General features: G+C 38.6%; 1 protein-coding gene across 1 annotated transcript; it reads right to left on the bottom strand.

Moving 5' to 3' along the window:
* Positions 1-429: 429 nt before the first annotated feature.
* On the bottom strand, positions 430-6,277 carry LOC128215502 (uncharacterized). The gene is made up of 4 exons (XM_052922185.1): positions 6,239-6,277; positions 5,903-6,094; positions 3,532-4,279; positions 430-653 (listed from the first exon to the last, which is right to left on the bottom strand). The coding sequence occupies exons 1-4, from the start codon at positions 6,275-6,277 to the stop codon at positions 430-432; spliced, it is 1,203 nt and encodes a 400-aa protein (XP_052778145.1).
* Between the last annotated feature and the right edge of the window lie 12,609 nt (positions 6,278-18,886).

Here is an 18,886-nt window from a genome sequence, read left to right as displayed (position 1 = left end):
ATTTCTGTGAATTAATATATAATCAAAACATTTCAGAAAAACTTTGTAAAAAGGACGGAATAATAACACATTGAGCGTTTTCAAAAGGTATCATACAAAAATAATGATATATAATGTAACATACAGCAATACTAACCATACTGTATAACTTTCATTTCTCAAAACAAATTATTTGCTTGATATAATAATTAATGTATGTTTCATAATTTAAAATCAAACATGTATTTTTCATAGTCTTAGTTCTAAATGCTATGTTGAAATTACTATGCAATCTACTTGCAGAGTAGTTAGATGTAAAGATTTCTGACATCGTCCATTTACATCGGAGGTTGTTTTCAATAAAAAATGGCTAAGGAGGTCTGAATGTTCACTTTAAGAATGACAAATATAACAGCCTCCACTCTGAATACATCTATGCTATGAGTATCCCTAGAAGTGTTCTGAATCAACAATCCACTTCCTTGGATTCTTTAAGTAATCTTTCACAAACTCCAGAATTATCTCCCCTGAAAACTCCTCCCTTTTCGCTCTCCTGCGTGATAGTGGAGGGTAGAATGCTGCATGGTTGTGGTCCTCTCGTTTTACGATCACGAGACGTGGGTAAATGTACATGGACAATGGATCCGGGTCATCGGGCCGTGCAGATTCTGCAACTGAAAAGGAACATAAAGGGCTGTAATTAAGGTGAAATATTTGCAAATGTTTGTAGAAAACATGGTAGCCAATGAGCACAGTTAAGAATACATTTTGATATGACCTTTGGAAAGGAGTTGTTTGGTCTTGGGTGCAAGTGAGTTTGGCTAGTGGTCAACAAGCCGAACCGGTTTTTTTTTTACGTTTTTTTTTACGGTTTACCCATCAACACAAAACCACACTCTTGCCCAACATCGTGCTAATGAAAGTGACTTAGCATAAGTTAATATAACATTATTCAAAATATTGTAAAAATAATGTTTAAACTAAAGGTGACGCCTAAGGTCAAGGCAAACCTTGCATGTATTGTTGCAAAGAAAATATAATTTCTCCAATATTGTTATTAATAATGTGTTCCCTTTGTCTAAGACAGTGGTCACACGCATTCTTATATTTCATTAAATATGTGCTCTGCATCTGTTACGCAAATATGCACACATGTTTGAGAATAAAGGCGATATAAAAACTTCATAAGTCACCTGATTAAGTCCAATACATCACCACACTTTTTAACTGAGGTCAAGGTCATTTCCCTGATATACTGCTATGTTTGATAGTGGACTAAAATAGATGACAGCTAACATGGCGTGTTTGATCATAGCAACATTAAACGCAAACATAACATACTTCAAACAAATGTGACAAGTTTAATCTCCGCCAAAATATCCGCCATCTTCATCTCCCCCGCATATTTACATTCATACTTTACAGGTATTTACGACTGTGTCGGTCAAATAAGGCAATATCAAACGACAAAATTAATATCACTTCATGGAGACATACAAACAAACAATACACAGGTTCTATAAAGGATGCCAGAGTACGCTGATTTATTTTCATGGGACTGTAAAACTGCTAAAATATTGTGCACTTTATTTAATAAAAGATGATTTACATTCAGTTCAATAGCAAAAAAAAAGTTGGATGGTTTATTTTAATAGCTACGAATTGATATTATGCAATTTGTTAACCTGGTTGAAATGCCATTTAAAATACATTTATAATGACTCATCAGTTTATGCTCATTGAAGGTAAGAAAGAAATCACACAGCTAAAATTCAGGGATCTCGCCATGAGCGTAGCGAGATAACATGGCCTGCTAGGGGAGATAACTATCAGATAAGGGGGTTTCAGGGGAGATAACTTAAATGATGCAGGACAGGATCTATTGTAATGCACTTTCTCTTTATTGCCATCTATATTCATTTCAAGTTTCATTTAAATCCATCAAGTATTTTCAAAGATATGGCCTAGACAAGTACCCATGTTTGAAAAAATCAGGTTTAGGAAATACAACAACAAAATATGCAGGGCAGGATTATGGTTCTTGTGCACTGCATATTCTCTCATTGCCTTCTATCTACATTTTTAGGGTTTCTTTTGAATCCCTTTAGTATTTTCATAAGATATGGCCTGGACAAGCATCAGTCATGAATTTTTTTTTTAAGGGGAGAAAACTTTATCCATAGGTAAGATAGGATTATGTTTTTTTACACTGCTCTTTCTCTAATTGCCATCTATCTGTATCGCAAGTTTGGTTTGGATCTCATCAGTAGTTTTGAAGTAATGGCCCTGACAAGCACCATTTAAGAGAAAAAAATGTTAAGGGAGATAACTTTATTAATATGCATGATAGGATTATGGATGTTGTGCACTGCACTTTCTCTAGTTGCCATCTTTCTAAATACCAAGTTTTATTTCAATCCCATCGGTAGTTTCAAAGTTATTCACAGTGTAACAATGGACGGACAGAAAGACGAACAAAGCTGCAAACTAAAAAGAACATCCCTAGAAAGTATGTGCAGACCTGGGTGTACCATAACACATCTTGTGACTGCAGTGTACAGGTTTTTGTAAAATTGGTCAGATTCAGTCATTTTTTTATTGTAATAAAAAAAGGGGGAAAAACAACAGCCAGATATTTCTTGAACAGCAAACCCCGATGTTGTTACAAGGAATGAGGACAGTCTCATGGATGAGCTGTTTTCATGCATCAGTGATTCTAATATTTGAGGCCCTCATAGTTGATTTGTAAAGATATTTCTTCTGTTAATCAATGACCACAGCTTATTGCTAATGACTTTCAACACTTGTTATATACAGTATAATTATCATGGCCACACAAACTAATTTTAACCATGAATTGACACCTTTAACAATTGAAATGTTGTTAAGTATGTCCAATTCTTAATTAAATTGTTGAAAGGCATCAACAATTTTATACATGTTAGTTCAATACTTCAGTGATGTTTTGAGGGGGCTTGACAAGGGTGTGTCCCCCAATTATAAATTCCTGGATCTGCCACTGCAGATTAAAAAATTATACGATGTCACTCTTTGAAATCATATATAACAGAAAACCAATTTGTATATAACTTTCCCTTTAAATTAGGAAATGTTTACTATCCTACCCAAGTTATATTTCTATTGTATTAACAGTAACCTTAATATCAATGAACGCCTAGCAATATCTGTTAAAACATGTGCTATGAAACCTCAAGTTACACATTTTACCCCTATGTTCTGGTTCTAAACTGGTTTTCAAGAACATTATTTATTTCAATCAAACAAGGATGGTTTTCAAGTCACAACAAGGTCTTGGCTGCAGCCCGCTTCATTTTTTTTTCCAAATTTCATTAGCGAGATCTGTACAGTTCAATGAAAACAACCAATCCCCGTAATCAGTTATATAAACCGCACATCTTAAAAATTTTAGGACTTTTTTAACTTAATAGTACACTGGTAACTTGAACCGGAGTTGTCATGAAAGGCAGTGGGTGAATGGGTTTGGGTTGACATGGCAGTTCAACCTTTCAGGAGAGGGTTGGCCTGTTTAACCTTGCCAGATGGTGTAGAGATGGGAGGGCTGTTTAACCTTGTCGATGGGGGTTGGGATGAAAAAGCTGAGGGAGGGGTTGGGTTGGAAAATCTGTTTAACCTTATCAGCAGAGCTGGGATGGAAAGGCTGTGTAACCTTGAGGGAGGGATTGGGATAGTAAGGCTGTGTAACCTTGAGGGAGGGATTGGTATAGTAAGGATGTGTAACATCAAGGGAGGGATTGGGATAGTAAGGCTGTGTAACCTTGAGGGAGGGATTGGGATAGTAAGGCTGTGTAACCTTGAGGGAGGGATTGGGATAGTAAGGCTGTGTAACCTTGAGGGAGGGATTGGGATAGTAAGGCTGTGTAACCTTGAGGGAGGGATTGGGATAGTAAGGCTGTTTAACCTTGAGGGAGGGATTGGGATAGTAAGGCTGTGTAACCTTGAGGGAGGGATTGGGATAGTAAGGCTGTGTAACCTTGAGGGAGGGATTGGGATAGTAAGGCTGTGTAACCTTGAGGGAGGGATTGGGACAGTAAGGCTGTGTAACCTTGAGGGAGGGATTGGGATAGTAAGGCTGTGTAACCTTGAGGGAGGGATTGGGATAGTAAGGCTGTGTAATCTTGAGGGAGGGATTGGGATAGTAAGGCTGTGTAACCTGGAGGGAGGGATTGGGATGGGAGGGCTGTGTAACCTTGAGGGAGGGATTGGGATAGTAAGGCTGTTTAACCTTGCCGTATGGGTTGGGATGGAAAGGCTGTGTAACCTTGAGGGATAGGTTGGGATGTTAAGGCCGTTTAACCTTGTCTATTGGAGATGGGATGGGGGCTGTGTAACCTTGTCTATGGGGATTGGGATGGAAGGGCTGTGTAACTTTGAGGGATAGGTTGGGATGTTAAGGCTGTTTAACCTTGTCTATTGGGGATGGGATGGGAGGGCTGTGTAACCTTGTCTATGGGGATTGGGATGGAAGGGCTGTGTAACTTTGAGGGATAGGTTGGGATGTTAAGGCTGTTTAACCTTGTCTATTGGGGATGGGATGGGAGGGCTGTGTAACCTTGTCTATGGGGCTGGGATGGGAGGGCTGTGTAACCTTGTCTATTGGGGATGGGATGGGAGGGCTGTTCAACCTTGTCTATGGGGCTGGGATGGGAGGGCTGTGTAACCTTGTATATTGGGGATGGGATGGGAGGGCTGTATAACCTTGTCTATGAGGATTGGGATGGAAGGACTGTGTAACCTTGTATATTGGGGATGGGATGGGAAGGCTGTGTAACCTTGTCTATGGGGGTTGGGATGGGAGGGCTGTGTAACCTTGTCTATGGGGATTGGGATGGAAGGGCTGTGTAACTTTGAGGGATAGGTTGGGATGTTAAGGCTGTTTAACCTTGTCTATTGGGGATGGGATGGGAGGGCTGTTCAACCTTGTCTATGGGGCTGCAGGGTTGCCAGCACTTTGGTGAAATAAAATTCCCTGACTTTTCCCTGACTTTTCACTGACCAATTCATGTTTTTCACTGACCAAAATCGTCAAACACATAAACGGCCTCCTGACCTCCCCTATAGCCGTCCAATCCTCCCATTATATTTTTGCATGTAAACTTGTATTTATTTTCCAAAATATAAAACATTTACATTGTACATCAAAGTAATGATTCAAACATAGTGTTCTACTATTCTTAACTATTTCTATTCAAACACAGTGTGACTGTTGGTCAGTGAAACATGTGAAACATTAGCATGAAAACAAGAACATAGGGCTCATTTTGGCATATCATGAAATAATCACTATAAAATTAAAGACTTTGAATGAGTATGGTAAGTAAGTAAATTCTCTTTTCTGGTGTTATATTCCTACAATACAACAGAAATTACGTATTAGTCAGCTCTGGAGGCAAGGGTTGCAAAGCCTTTCAGTCTTTAGGCTGAATGATGTTCTAAGGTAAATAATGGGTATTATAATCACTAAGTTAACATATAATGCTTCTTAATATCACAGTTTACTGTTATTTGAATTTAATGCTTAACTGTGAGAGTGATAAAGTCAAATATTAAATGCCTAAAGACTGCCATAGCCAAGAAAGACCTTCAATGCGTATATTTTTCGACCTTTGAAATAATTTTTCCCTGACTTTTCCCTGACTTTTCAGGATTTTCATTTTTCACTGACCAAATTTCAAAATTCCCTGACAATTCCCTGACCTTGAAAAAATACCCAATTTCCCTGACTTTTCAAGTCCGCTGGCAACCCTGGGCTGGGATGGGAGGGCTGTGTAACCTTGTCTATGGGGCTTGGGGTGGGAAGGCTGTGTAACCTTGTCTATTGGGGCTGGGATGGGAAGGCTGTGTAACCTTGTCTATTGGGGCTGGGAGGGGAGGGCTGTGTAACCTTGTCTATTGGGGTTGGGATGGGAAGGGCTGTGTAACCTTGTCTATGGGGGTTGGGATGGTAGGGCTTAGTAACATTGTCTATTGGGGTTGGGATGGGAGGGGCTGTGTAACCTTGTCTATGGGGGTTGGGATGGTAGGGCTTAGTAACATTGTCTATTGGGGCTGGGATGGGAGGGCTGTGTGACCTTGTCTATGGGGGTTGGGATGGTAGGGCTTAGTAACATTGTCTATTGGGGTTGGGATGGGAAGGGCTGTGTAACCTTGTCTATGGGGGTTGGGATGGTAGGGCTTAGTAACATTGTCTATTGGGGTTGGGATGGGAGGGCTGTGTAACCTTGTCTATGGGGGTTGGGATGGTAGGGCTTAGTAACATTGTCTATTGGGGTTGGGATGGGAGGGCTGTGTAACCTTGTCTATTGGGGCTGGGATGGGAGGGCTGTGTAACCTTGTCTATGGGGGCTGGGATGGGAGGGCTGTGTAACCTTGTCTATGGGGATTGGGATGGGAGGGCTGTGTAACCTTGTCTATGGGGATTGGGATGGGAGGGCTGTGTAACCATGTCTATGGGGATTGGGATGTGAGGGCTGTGTAACCTTGTCTATTGGGGCTGGGATGTGGGGGCTGTGTAACCTTGTCTATTGGGATTGGGATGGGAGGGCTGTGTAACCTTGTCCTTAGGATTGGGACAGGAGGGTTGTGTAACCTTGTCTATGTGGATTGGGGTGAGAAGGCTGTGTAACCTTGTCTATTGGGATTGGGGTGGGAAGGCTGTGTAACCTTGTCTATGGGGATTGGGGTGGGAAGGCTGTGTAACCTTGTCTATTGGGATTGGGATGGGAGGGCTGTGTAACCTTGTCTATGGGGGTTGGGATGGGAGGGCTGTGTAACCTTGTCTATTGGGGCTGGGATGGGAGGGCTGTGTAACCTTGTCTATTGGGGTTGGGATGGGAGGGCTGTGTAACCTTGTCTATTGGGATTGGGATGGGAAGGGCTGTGTAACCTTGTCTATGGGGGTTGGGATGGGAAGGCTGTGTAACGTTGTCTATTGGGGTTTGGATGGGAGGGCTGTGTAACCTTGTCTATGGGGGCTTGAATGGGAGGGCTAAGTAACCTTGTCTATTGGGGATGGGATGGGAGGGCTGTGTGACCTTGTCTATGGGGGTTGGGATGGTAGGGCTTAGTAACATTGTCTATTGGGGTTGGGATGGGAGGGCTGTTTAACCTTGTCGATTCGGGTACGGATTGAAAGGCTGTTAAACCTTGTTGATGGTGGTTAGGATGGGAGATCTGGTTAATCTTGTCTATGAGGGGTGGGTTAGAAGGGCTAAGTAACCTTGTCTATGGGGGTTGGGATAAGAGGGCTGTGTAACCTTGTCTATTGAGGCTGGGATTGGAGGGCTAAGTAAACTTATCTATTGGGGTTTGGATGGGAGGGCTAAGTAACCTTGTCTTTTGGGGATGGGATGGGAGGGCTGTGTGACCTTGTCTATGGGGGTTGGGATGGGAGGGCTGTGTAACCTTGTCTATGGGGGATGGGATGGGAGGGCTGTTTAACCATGTCGATTTGGGTTCGGATTGAAAGGCTGTTAAACCTTGTTGATGGTTGTTAGGATGGGAGATCTGGATAACCTTGTGGGAGTGGGTTGGAATGGAAAGGCTGTTAAACCTTGTAGATGGGGGTATGAATTGAAAGACTGTGTTAAACTTTGTCTATGGGGGATGGGATGGGAGGGCAGTGTTATATCAATGTCTGAAAGCAGTTGTTAATATTCGTCACTAAGTTATATGGATTGGAAATGGTCCGAAGAGGTCGGCCAAGCACTCACAACATTTAGGTGTGTCCTATAACATTTGGTAAATTCAGCTAGATTTGAACCAAAACTATTACAGATACTGCTGTATCTGATCAAATTACATTTAATATCCTGTGTTGTCTGGACAATGTCCGGTGGAATATGCATGATCTTTAGATATTTTGCCTTTTTCTTGCCGACTGAGACCAGATTGCTTCCAAGGATCATCTTGCCGTTTGCAAACTGTCTATGCAAACCCTGTTCCAGAACAGTCCTGTTATTAATACAAACTTGGCAAATATATCTACATAAGAGTCCCAACAATAACAGAACATGATAAGACTGAATCCGGACAAAGCCGTTTGCAATGCAGTACAGCAGACTGTGATAGGAATGGTATAAAATCAGAATATGGTAACAGTACATTTCATGTCATAGCTTTATCTATTCTCCTGGAGTAATTCTATCATCTTTCCCTCCTCCACTTCAAAAAGGCAACACTGCTCTGAGGTTTCTTGGGCAGTGAAAGATTAGAAGCTGTTAAGGAGTTCTTCAACTGGCTCAGCATCACCACAAGGCTTGTCAGCAGATGGATGCCATGGAGAATATAAGTATTTTCCATGGCTGAGAGTGTAAGATAGGTTCATTCTGGACCCGAGCGTATGGTGTTTTGCGGAAACGAGGTTTACACGAGCGGCTGAAGTAGATGCTTTTTCTTCCAACTCAGTCAAACATAATTAAATAAAAATGTATTTTTTGCTGGAACTCTTTTGTGCTTAGTGAAAATAATTGCGTATGGATATGGGATAATTTGTGGTTGTCATGGATATGTGAGCAGTGATTCAGATTATGTTAATAGTCAAATCGGTCTTTAAATAGTTCTAAGTTGAGTGAAGCAATATTCCTTGAAAGGTGCGTGAAAACTGTTTTATGGTGACATTTGAAGCGAGAAATAAGTAATGAGCGTTCTAAATATTGCCACAAGACAAGATTTCCATGATGCTACAGACGACAGTCTTCAACAAGGGAGGTTATTACAATGTGGGGACTATTAAAAAGGAGTTCCATAGGGGCATTTTATCTTCGCCTGTGGGCAAGGTAAGAATTTCTAGCATGGTTAAATTATTGGATCTACTTATCTGAGGTGGGAGAAATAGAAATCCACTGCATGCATAGTGAATTTACTTAATTTTTATAAAGATGAAACTACTGGTATATTATTTAAATGGAAATAATCTGCCAATAACTAACGGCAATTCTCCTAGGACAACTGCTGAGGCTGGAACAAGTATCCGCTGTCCCATGAAATTCATTTCAAGCAGAAGTGAGACTTCTGTCAGCTTCAGTTCACTGTCTGATTTCTGTCAGATTGCATTCAGGAGCATCAGGACACTGTTGTGTTTTAAAAAAAATTGTTTTACAAATTTTAATAAAGTTTGAACTTCCAGCCACAAATCACAAAATCATGATCAGACTTTTGACAAATTTTAATCAGGAATATTGTTTCTATCAAGAACTGCAGTAAAAATCCTGAATGTGTGGGTCACAGGCTTTTGATAATGTCAGTTAAGTACTAAAATAGACTAAATTGACTAAGATCTTTCTTGAAATGGGCCACTAGGTCTAAGGAAACTCCATGGTCTACCAAAAACAAATAAAAATCAGTTAAAGGCCTTCAAACTTTCACGATACAATATTCAGGCCCAGATGGCATGTGCTTTAGATAATTGTTCAGTTTGAAAGCATGAAAGAAATCTTAAAAAAAACACACACATAAAGTTAACATTTTTCATTGACTTGACAATTTTTGGCTTTACCATAATTTTGAATACAAAGGTCCCTAATAATGCAGAATATGTTTGAAGAACATCTCTGGCATTCTAGTATAACCAACAGTCACTACATGTACATGTATATAAATTACAGATGATAACCTACTGGGTACATGTGCATCCCACAAGTGCTTGCGTCATTTGACGAACGGGACAATTTAACCTGAACTTTTAATTGCAGCTTGTGTAATGTTTACGATCCCCCGCACCATGTTTCCATAGCAAACGTTCTAACATAGCTGGGTACAAGGTATGTCACCAAGATATCTGGCATGCTATATCTAAGGATGAATGCTTACCAGTTTTAACTGATAAGTTTGAAATAAAGTCGGGTAATACAACTTTGTTGACAGTCTCCAGTCTTGTGATTAATAGTACTATTAATCAGTACTTTTCATAAAATTGCTTAATTTTTTGTGGTAAATTTATTTCAGAAATGCAAGGTCATTATTGTTTGCATTTTTGAGAAGGCTTGACAACCATACGACATATATGTGAGCTTAAACCTTAAAGGTACTCGCTCATGTTTTTGTATAACGAAATAAAGTGCAGCAAATCATTAGGTGTGTTAAAACTAAGATACCAAAAGCTGGAACCCAAATGTTGATATTTGCTCAAATATTGTCTTTGAAGACCACAATTTTTCATAAGCATTAACGACACTTATAATCACTTAATTACGGCTTTGTTGTTGTGTGATTGATGGTGATGTTATCAATGTATTGTTAAGAAGTCAAAATATCTACCACATTTGTAGAGCTCCTGGTGGCCTTGTGGTTCTAAGGCGTCATTGTTTTTTTCTTGACTTTACCTGGCTAAGCATGGTTTTGCACCCAACTAAAACCAAAATACTTTTTTATACTATAACAGACTTGAACAGTTATTGTATTTTATCTGCAATTCGTTATCACGAAATAAAATAATGATAAAATAAGTGTTTTCAGATGCATTACCATTTTGGTACAAAACATTAGTTTGTACCTTTAAAGGTATATATCACCCCAATTTTTTTTTTACTATATGTATTGTCAACAGCGTATAAGTTCCATGTTCATGATTTCGGTACCCTATGAGTTACATTTCTTTGTTGATGAACATATTCTTAGATCAAACTATTATTTACATTTCTCCAATGACTAATATAAGAAATCAGGATACAGCAAGCAACTCAATAGGGCCTGCAATGTGAAAGTCAATGATGTCCTTATTGTAACAACATGAGATTTCCCTTTAAATATGCATCTTAAAGTGATGTATGCAACATCATGACACTAAACACAGGAACATTTGCTACTTTAACAGATATAAACAAGAGCTGTCACAGTATGTGATGAATACCCCCGAATGTGACATTGACCTATAAACAAGGTCAGTACATGAAAAGTTAAAGATCAAACAAATACATATGGCAAGTTATTTTAAATTGCCTCTGAACATAAAAAACACCACCCATACTTGACAACCTACATTCTTATGTCCTTATATTCAGCATTCCATTGTGAATAAACACAAAGTGTATCTTTCACCTTAGAGGTAGGGACATGGGTCTTGCACGTGACACGTTGTCTTGGTATGTTGAACACATGTGGCAAGTTATTTTAAATTCTGTCCATACAAGGGAAAGTTACAGCCCAGACACGACAATCTATACTCTAATGTCCTTATATGCAGCATTCCATTGTGAATAAACACTAAGTGTGACCTTGACCTAAGAGGTAGGGACACAGGTCTTGCACCCGACACAACGTCTTGGTAATTCAAACACATGTGCCAAGTTATTTTATAATCTGTCCATACAAGGGAAATTTACAGCCCGGACACGACAACCTATACTCTTATGTCGTTATATGCAGCATTCCATTGTGAATAAACACCTAAGTGTGACCTTGACCTAAGAGGTAGGGACACGGGTCTTGCACGCCACACATCGTCTTCGTATGCCGAACACATGTGGCAAGTTATTTTATAATCTGTCCATACAAGGGAAAGTTACTGCCTGGACACGACAATCTATATTCTATGTCCTTATATGCAGCATTCCATTGTGAATAAACACAAGTGTGACCTTGACCTAAGAGGTAGGGTCACAAGATTTGCACACGAAACGTCTTCTTGATATGCCGAACACATGTGGTAAGTTATTTTAAAATCTGTCCATACAAGGGAAAGTTACAGCCCGGACACGACAATCTATACTCTATGTCCTTATATGCAGCATGCCATTGTGAATAAACACCTAAGTGTGACCTTGACCTTAGAGGTAGGGACACGGTTCTTGCATGCGACACGTTGTCTTGGTATGTCTAACACATGTGGCAAGTTATTTTAAAATCTGTCCATACAAGGGAAAGTTACAGCCCGGACACGACAATCTATACTCTATGTCCTTCTATGCAGCATTCCATTGTGAATAAACACTAAGTGTGACCTTGACCTAAGAGGTAGGGACACAGGTCTTGCACCCGACACAACGTCTAGGTAATTCAAACACATGTGCCAAGTTATTTTATAATCTGTCCATACAAGGGAAAGTTACAGCCCGGACACGACAACCTATACTCTTATGTCATTATATGCAGCATTCCATTGTGAATAAACACCTAAGTGTGACCTTGACCTTAGAGGTAGGGACACGGTTCTTGCATGCGACACGTCGTCTTGGTATGTCTAAACATGTGGCAAGTTATTTTAAAATCTGTCCATAAAAGGGAAAGTTACAGCCCGGACACGACAACCTATACTCTATGTCTTTATATGCAGCATTCCATTGTGAATAAACACTAAGTGTGACCTTGACCTAAGAAATAGGGACATGGATCTTGCACGCGACACGTCATCTTGGTATGCCAAACACATGTGGCAAGTTATTTTAAAATCTGTCCATACAAGGGAAAGGTACAGCCCGGACACAACAATCTATACTCTATGTCATTATATGCAGCATTCCATTGTGAATAAACACCTAAGTGTGACCTTGACCTTAGAGGTAGGGACACGGTTCTTGCACGTGACACGTCGTCTTGGTATGTTGAACACATGTGGCAAGTTATTTTAAAATCTGTCAATACAAGGGAAAGTTACAGCCCGGACACGACAATCTATACTCTATGTCCTTATATGCAGCATTCCATTGTGAATAAACACTAAGTGTGACCTTGACCTAAGAGGTAGGGACACAGGTCTTGCACCCGACACAACGTCTTGGTAATTCAAACACATGTGCCAAGTTATTTTATAATCTGTCCATACAAGGGAAAGTTACAGCCCGGACACGACAACCTATATTCTTATGTCGTTATATGCAGCATTCCATTGTAAATAAACACCTAAGTGTGACCTTGACCTTAGAGGTAGGGACACGGTTCTTGCACGCAACAAGTCGTATTGGTATGTCGAACACATGTGGCAAGTTATTTTAAAATCTGTCCATACAAGGGAAAGTAACAGCCCGGACACGACAACCTATACTCTATGTCCTTCTATGCAGCATTCCATTGTGAATAAACACTAAGTGTGACCTTGACCTTAGAGGTAGGGACACAAGATTTGCACACGAAACGTCTTCTTGATATGCCGAACACATGTGGTAAGTTATTTAAAATCTGTCTATACAAGGGAAAGTTACAGCCCGGACACGACAATCAATACTCTATGTCCTTATATGCAGCCTGCCATTGTGAATAAACACCTAAGTGTGACCTTGACCTTAGAGGTAGGGACACAGTTCTTGCACGCGACACTTTGTCTTGGTATGCCAAACACATGTGGCAAGTTATTTTATAATCTGTCCATACAAGGGAAAGTTACAGCCCAGACAGGACAATCTATACTCTATGTCCTTATATGCAGCATTCCATTGTGAATAAACACTAAGTGTGACCTTGACCTAAGAGGTAGGGACACAGGTCTTGCACCCGACACAACGTCTTTGTAATTCAAACACATGTGCCAAGTTATTTGATAATCTGTCCATAAAAGGGAAAGGAACAGCCCGGACACGACAACCTATACTCTTATGTCATTATATGCAGCATTCCATTGTGAATAAAACCCTAAGTGTGACCTTGACCTTAGAGGTAAGGACACGGATCTTGCACGCGACACGTTGCCTTGGTATGCCAAACACATGTGGCAAGTTATTTATAATCTGTCCATACAAGGGAAAGTTACAGCCCGGACACGACAACCTATACTCTATGTCCTTATATGCAGCATTCCATTGGGAATAAACACTAAGTGTGACCTTGACCTAAGAAATAGGGACATGGATCTTGCACGCGACACGTCATCTTGGTATGCCAAACACATGTGGCAAGTTATTTAATAATCTGTCCAAACAAGGGAAAGGTACAGCCCGGACACAACAATCTATACTCTATGTCATTATATGCAGCATTCCATTGTGAATAAACACCTAAGTGTGACCTTCACCTTAGAGGTAGGGACACGGTTCTTGCACGTTACACGTCATCTTGGTATGTTGAACACATGTGGCAAGTTATTTTAAAATCTGTCCATACAAGGGAAAGTTACAGCCCGGACAAGACAATCTATACTCTATGTCCTTATATGCAGCATTCCATTGTGAATAAACACTAAGTGTGACCTTGACCTAAGAGGTAGGGACACAGGTCTTGCACCCGACACAACGTCTTGGTATGTCGAACACATGTGGCAAGTAATTTTAAAATCTGTCCATACAAGGGAAAGTTACAGCCCGGACACGACAACCTATACTCTATGTCCTTCTATGCAGCATTCCATTGTGAATAAACACTAAGTGTGACCTTGACCTTAGAGGTAGGGACACAAGATTTGCACACGAAACGTCTTCTTGATATGCGGAACACATGTGGTAAGGTATTTTAAAATCTGTCCATACAAGGGAAAGCTACAGCCTGGACACGACAACCTATACTCTATGTCCTAATATATGCAACCCAAGGGCAGAACATGGGAATAGCTTTAGAGTACCCACCTCCCCCGGGAGTGGAGGTATAAGTGCTGTGTAAGCTTTGTATAGGTTTTAATATTTACCGTCAGAAATTCATACTGAACATAAGTCCCCCCTGGGCAGAGGGTGTTTTTTTGTGGTTAACAGTGTATAAACCCTGTAGAACATTATATTTGTGAATGATTAATAGTGAGGATTGGTGAAATTGGTGTCTCTGTTTGCATTGTCTTTATACTGTATCTGTTCTTGAGATAAACTCTATTTAAAAATATATACATTTATTTTTGTCTTTTAAATAAAAATGTGAACAATTTGAAAAGGTTTATGGTTAAGTAACGTGGATGGGACAAATGACCCTTAATTCAAGCTTATATCAGCATTTTATTCTTTCTTTACTAATAAGAATGTAGGCATTAAAGATGTTTTCATAACCCTCAGTTTAAAAACACCAACGCTGATACGGATTGACATGGTTTGTGCCAGGTTCAATATTAAGAAAGCCCATATTTGGACGTAGTAAACATGAGCACATGTACGCTTGTGGTCGTTAAAAGACGGTTTATGTTCATTATTTTGATGAATACAAATGAATGTGGTCACTTTGCACACGATTAACTTGTCTGGATGTACGTCAGTTTTAGTTAGTTTATCCTCGTGGGAGGTATAAATGTTAAACATGTGTAGTGTACGCTGTTTTATGTTCAAAGGACTTCAAAAGAAGAAAGTTTAATTGTTTACATATTTGCTGATTCAGACATGAAAGCGATTTAGCGCTAAATCTCAAATGTTACTGTGTTTTAAACAAGCATTTTCAGTGAAAAAGACATCCCCCGCCAACGATGGCTTGTTTGTGCTTGATGGCTTGTTTGTGCTTGAAGGTTAAAAAAATCTCAGAAAGAATAAGATAAGCACATTGGGTTTACTGAGAAACGGCTGAAAACAATGATTTTTTTAATAAATCAAGGGCAATAACTCTAAGGAAAATTGACCAATCCAAAAGAAAAATAGACAGGCATCATCACAGTATGTTGGTTCTTATTTATTCCAAGTGTCATGAAATTCTACCAGCTAGTTGCATAGAAAAGGCTGCAAACATGGATCTTTTAATAAATTAAGGGCAAATAACTCATATAGAAATTACACAATCCAAAATATAAATAAACAGGCATCATCGCAGTATGTTGGTTTATATTTATTTCAAGTTTCAAGAACTTCTACCAACTAGTTACTGAGAAATGGCTGTAAATGAGAGTTTTTCAAACAATCAAGGGCAATAACTCCAAGTACAATTGACCAATCCAAAAAAAATGAACAGGCATCATCCCAGTATAGTAATTCATATTTATTTTAAGTTTCATGAAATTCTGCCAGCTAGTGACTGAGAAATGGCTGTGAATGTGCATTTTTCAAAAATTCAAGGGCAATAACTCCAAGGACAATTGACCAATCGAATTTTTTTGGGACGGGCATCATTCCAGTATAGTGGTTCATATTTATTTTAAGTTTAATGAAATTATACCGGCTAGTTACTGAGAAAACGCAGTTGACGGACGGACGGACGGAAGGAAGGACGGAAGGAAGGAAAGACGGACGGACGGACGGAAGGACGGACGGACAACGCCATTTCAATATCCCCCTCCCTATTTCATAGGCGGGGATAATAAAGCTTTCAAGTTGTGGCATACATGGACATCGAACAGATCCCATTTCCAATACTTTTTTGGAACTGTTTTGAACTCTGTTGTATAACCAATAAAACCATTTTGATTATGATAGAAACTATTTCAAAGGTGATCGAGGAAGGTATAAGGATAGCTGTATAGGCATCGAGTGAGATATGATTTCATAAGGGCATAGTCAGTGGTTATAGCTGTAATAACCTCTTAAAATCTTAAACACAGTAAAGACCAAAAAGAGGCAGGAAAGAAACGTTCGTAGACATTATATTTCTGACTGTCAAATATAACATAATTTTTTTTTGAACTTTTTTGCGCGCTAACATTGACAAGCTCCGAAATACGTGAGATTCAAAAGGGTCAGTGTGAGAACGTGATTCTGGGCTGACAATCGTGAATCTGGACAGGTATGTATGTAAGACAGCCGTGAAACAAAATCTATTCAGGACCGTCTGGTATGAAGAGAATTTAAAACATGTGATCCCAGCCTTGTTATGGATGTCATAAAATGACACTTTACTAGAAAATACACGTGTTTTTGGTCCTTTGATGTTCAAAAAATACACTAGTTATGCAGTTACTACAAAAAGGTCTCGTTTCTTTGTACATTTTGCAATTGCTCGCTATGCCAATTTTAAGAAATTTTGCTGAACTTTATATTTTAAATGATGAACAGTTTCATCTGCCTTGAAGTTTATCACAATGAGCATGGACCGTCATTTTCAGTTTAATGTTAGTGTGCCCAGTACTTTGAGACCAATTGTTCGAGTTCATTTACATGTCCGAAACGCGATTTAAAATAATTGTATATGTTTAAATATACCCTTATAGACAGAGTAGTTGCATGGACCCTTAATCTCAGAGTTCTGTACGTAACTTAAATTCGCTGCCTTTTAAAAACTATATAGTAACAACATCAAACTAAGTTATAGTTATTGCATCCGTTGTCCGAGTGTGCGATTTTGTATGAACCTTTAATTAAAACATCTAAGGTAATGAAAATTGTTTTAATTGAACCAAGATCTAAGGCGATTGTAAATGATAACCTAGTTGATTAGATAATAGCATTTAAAATACGTTTTGGTGCACACAATGCTAACCGTTCTGTTCTGTTTACATTAATAGAATAATTAATCAGTAATATAACATTCAACTGTGACTATTTTTAGAGTAATATTCATACGAAAGTGTTATCGATGACTTAATTATGACATAGCTATCATAGAACATTATCTCTGCTTTTTTAATGAGTCGTTCAATTATAGTGTGGGACAGTTTTTATGTTTAAAGGACACGTTTGCGAAAATGGAGCAAAATAAGCATTAATTAAAATTGAATAAAAAGTCCGTATCATCTCAGAAAATTATATCCTTTATTCACACTCAAGCTTCATCAGCAGACGATGGTTTAAAATGCAATTATATGAACGCAGTTCAAACCGATAGTCTAGTCACTGTAATCAATGCATATGAAGTATGGGGATCAAGAAAGTGCAGGAGCAATGCATGGATACTTATAAAATTGTTTAAAACGTTTATTCGTGAAATTTGGTCACAAAATTATAATTAAATTGAATATCAAATTTAAACATATATACGATGGTCTGCATCATAGTACAGTAACTTGAAATTATTAAATACATGGGTTTTCTTTATTTGATATAGTTTAGTAAAAATTGTTTAAAATTATACCATTTAATTAAAGTCAAATGAAAGTTATTGACAACTTTGAAAAGACATGGTTTCGTGATAAGATTTCGAAGTCAAATGGTAATTTCTGTGGTGTTTAAAGCTTCCTAAAACCTAAATTTTACCCAGAAGCAGATAATTAGTGTCTCAGACTATCTTACCAAAATTCGCGTGATAGATACTGGACTGTCCATAACAGAATAAAATTAGATGTAGAGGATCAATATCATTTATGCATATTAAACTCTTCACTTAACAACTTCCAATTGGTCAGTTTTCAATTTATTTGAAGATGGATATAGAAAAACAAATCTTACTCAGTAATGAAAATGACATACCGTTTCTTCCGTAGCATTCATCACAGTTTTCGTTATGTTTCCACCAAACATTTTTAGTTATCTGTTGACCAATATTTTTATTTTTATGGAGTAAACTTTAAAAGATTATTCCTTTTAAACCCATAGAAAGCTAATTAATTTCGTATTGCATGAAATCTCAGAACTTAACATACTTGGGCAAGTAAGCATTATGCATTTCAACTAAATACAAATGCAAAACTGTTTCATATGTTTAAATACATGTTCAGCTTCTGTCTACTCCATCCTTTAACCTGTTTTATTTTCAAAATCAGTACTCATTGGTGCTTAATTTTATTCAAATTCTGTAATGCTCAATGTGTCGTTTGGTTTTGTGGGTTACCATTTTAAACTTTAAAGTAACCATAATTAACTCTTTTAATTTTAAAGTTATTATCATGACATGTCAGCGAATATGTTGCACGGGAATTGCCAATGTAAACAGGAATGATTCCACAAATTTTGGAACTTTTTTGCTCTATAAGAAAAATGGTTCAGTACTCTTTTTGACTGTGTTTATAAAGAGCGAAACTCGTGGTTTAACAACGAATGTAAGGGCAAACTGTTCAGGTAAAACAATGAAGCTTTTGTGCAATTTAACTGTACAAGAAATGACTTGAACTTTTATACTATGAAACAGTGTAGAAAGAACTATAAATATTTTGTTCGGTGCACTAAGCGCA

This window comes from Mya arenaria, chromosome 13, assembly GCF_026914265.1.
Source record: "Mya arenaria isolate MELC-2E11 chromosome 13, ASM2691426v1".
In the NCBI taxonomy this organism is placed as follows: domain Eukaryota; kingdom Metazoa; phylum Mollusca; class Bivalvia; order Myida; family Myidae; genus Mya; species Mya arenaria.
Note: the sequence above shows the minus strand (reverse complement) of the source record. Positions and strands in the feature narration are given on the sequence as shown.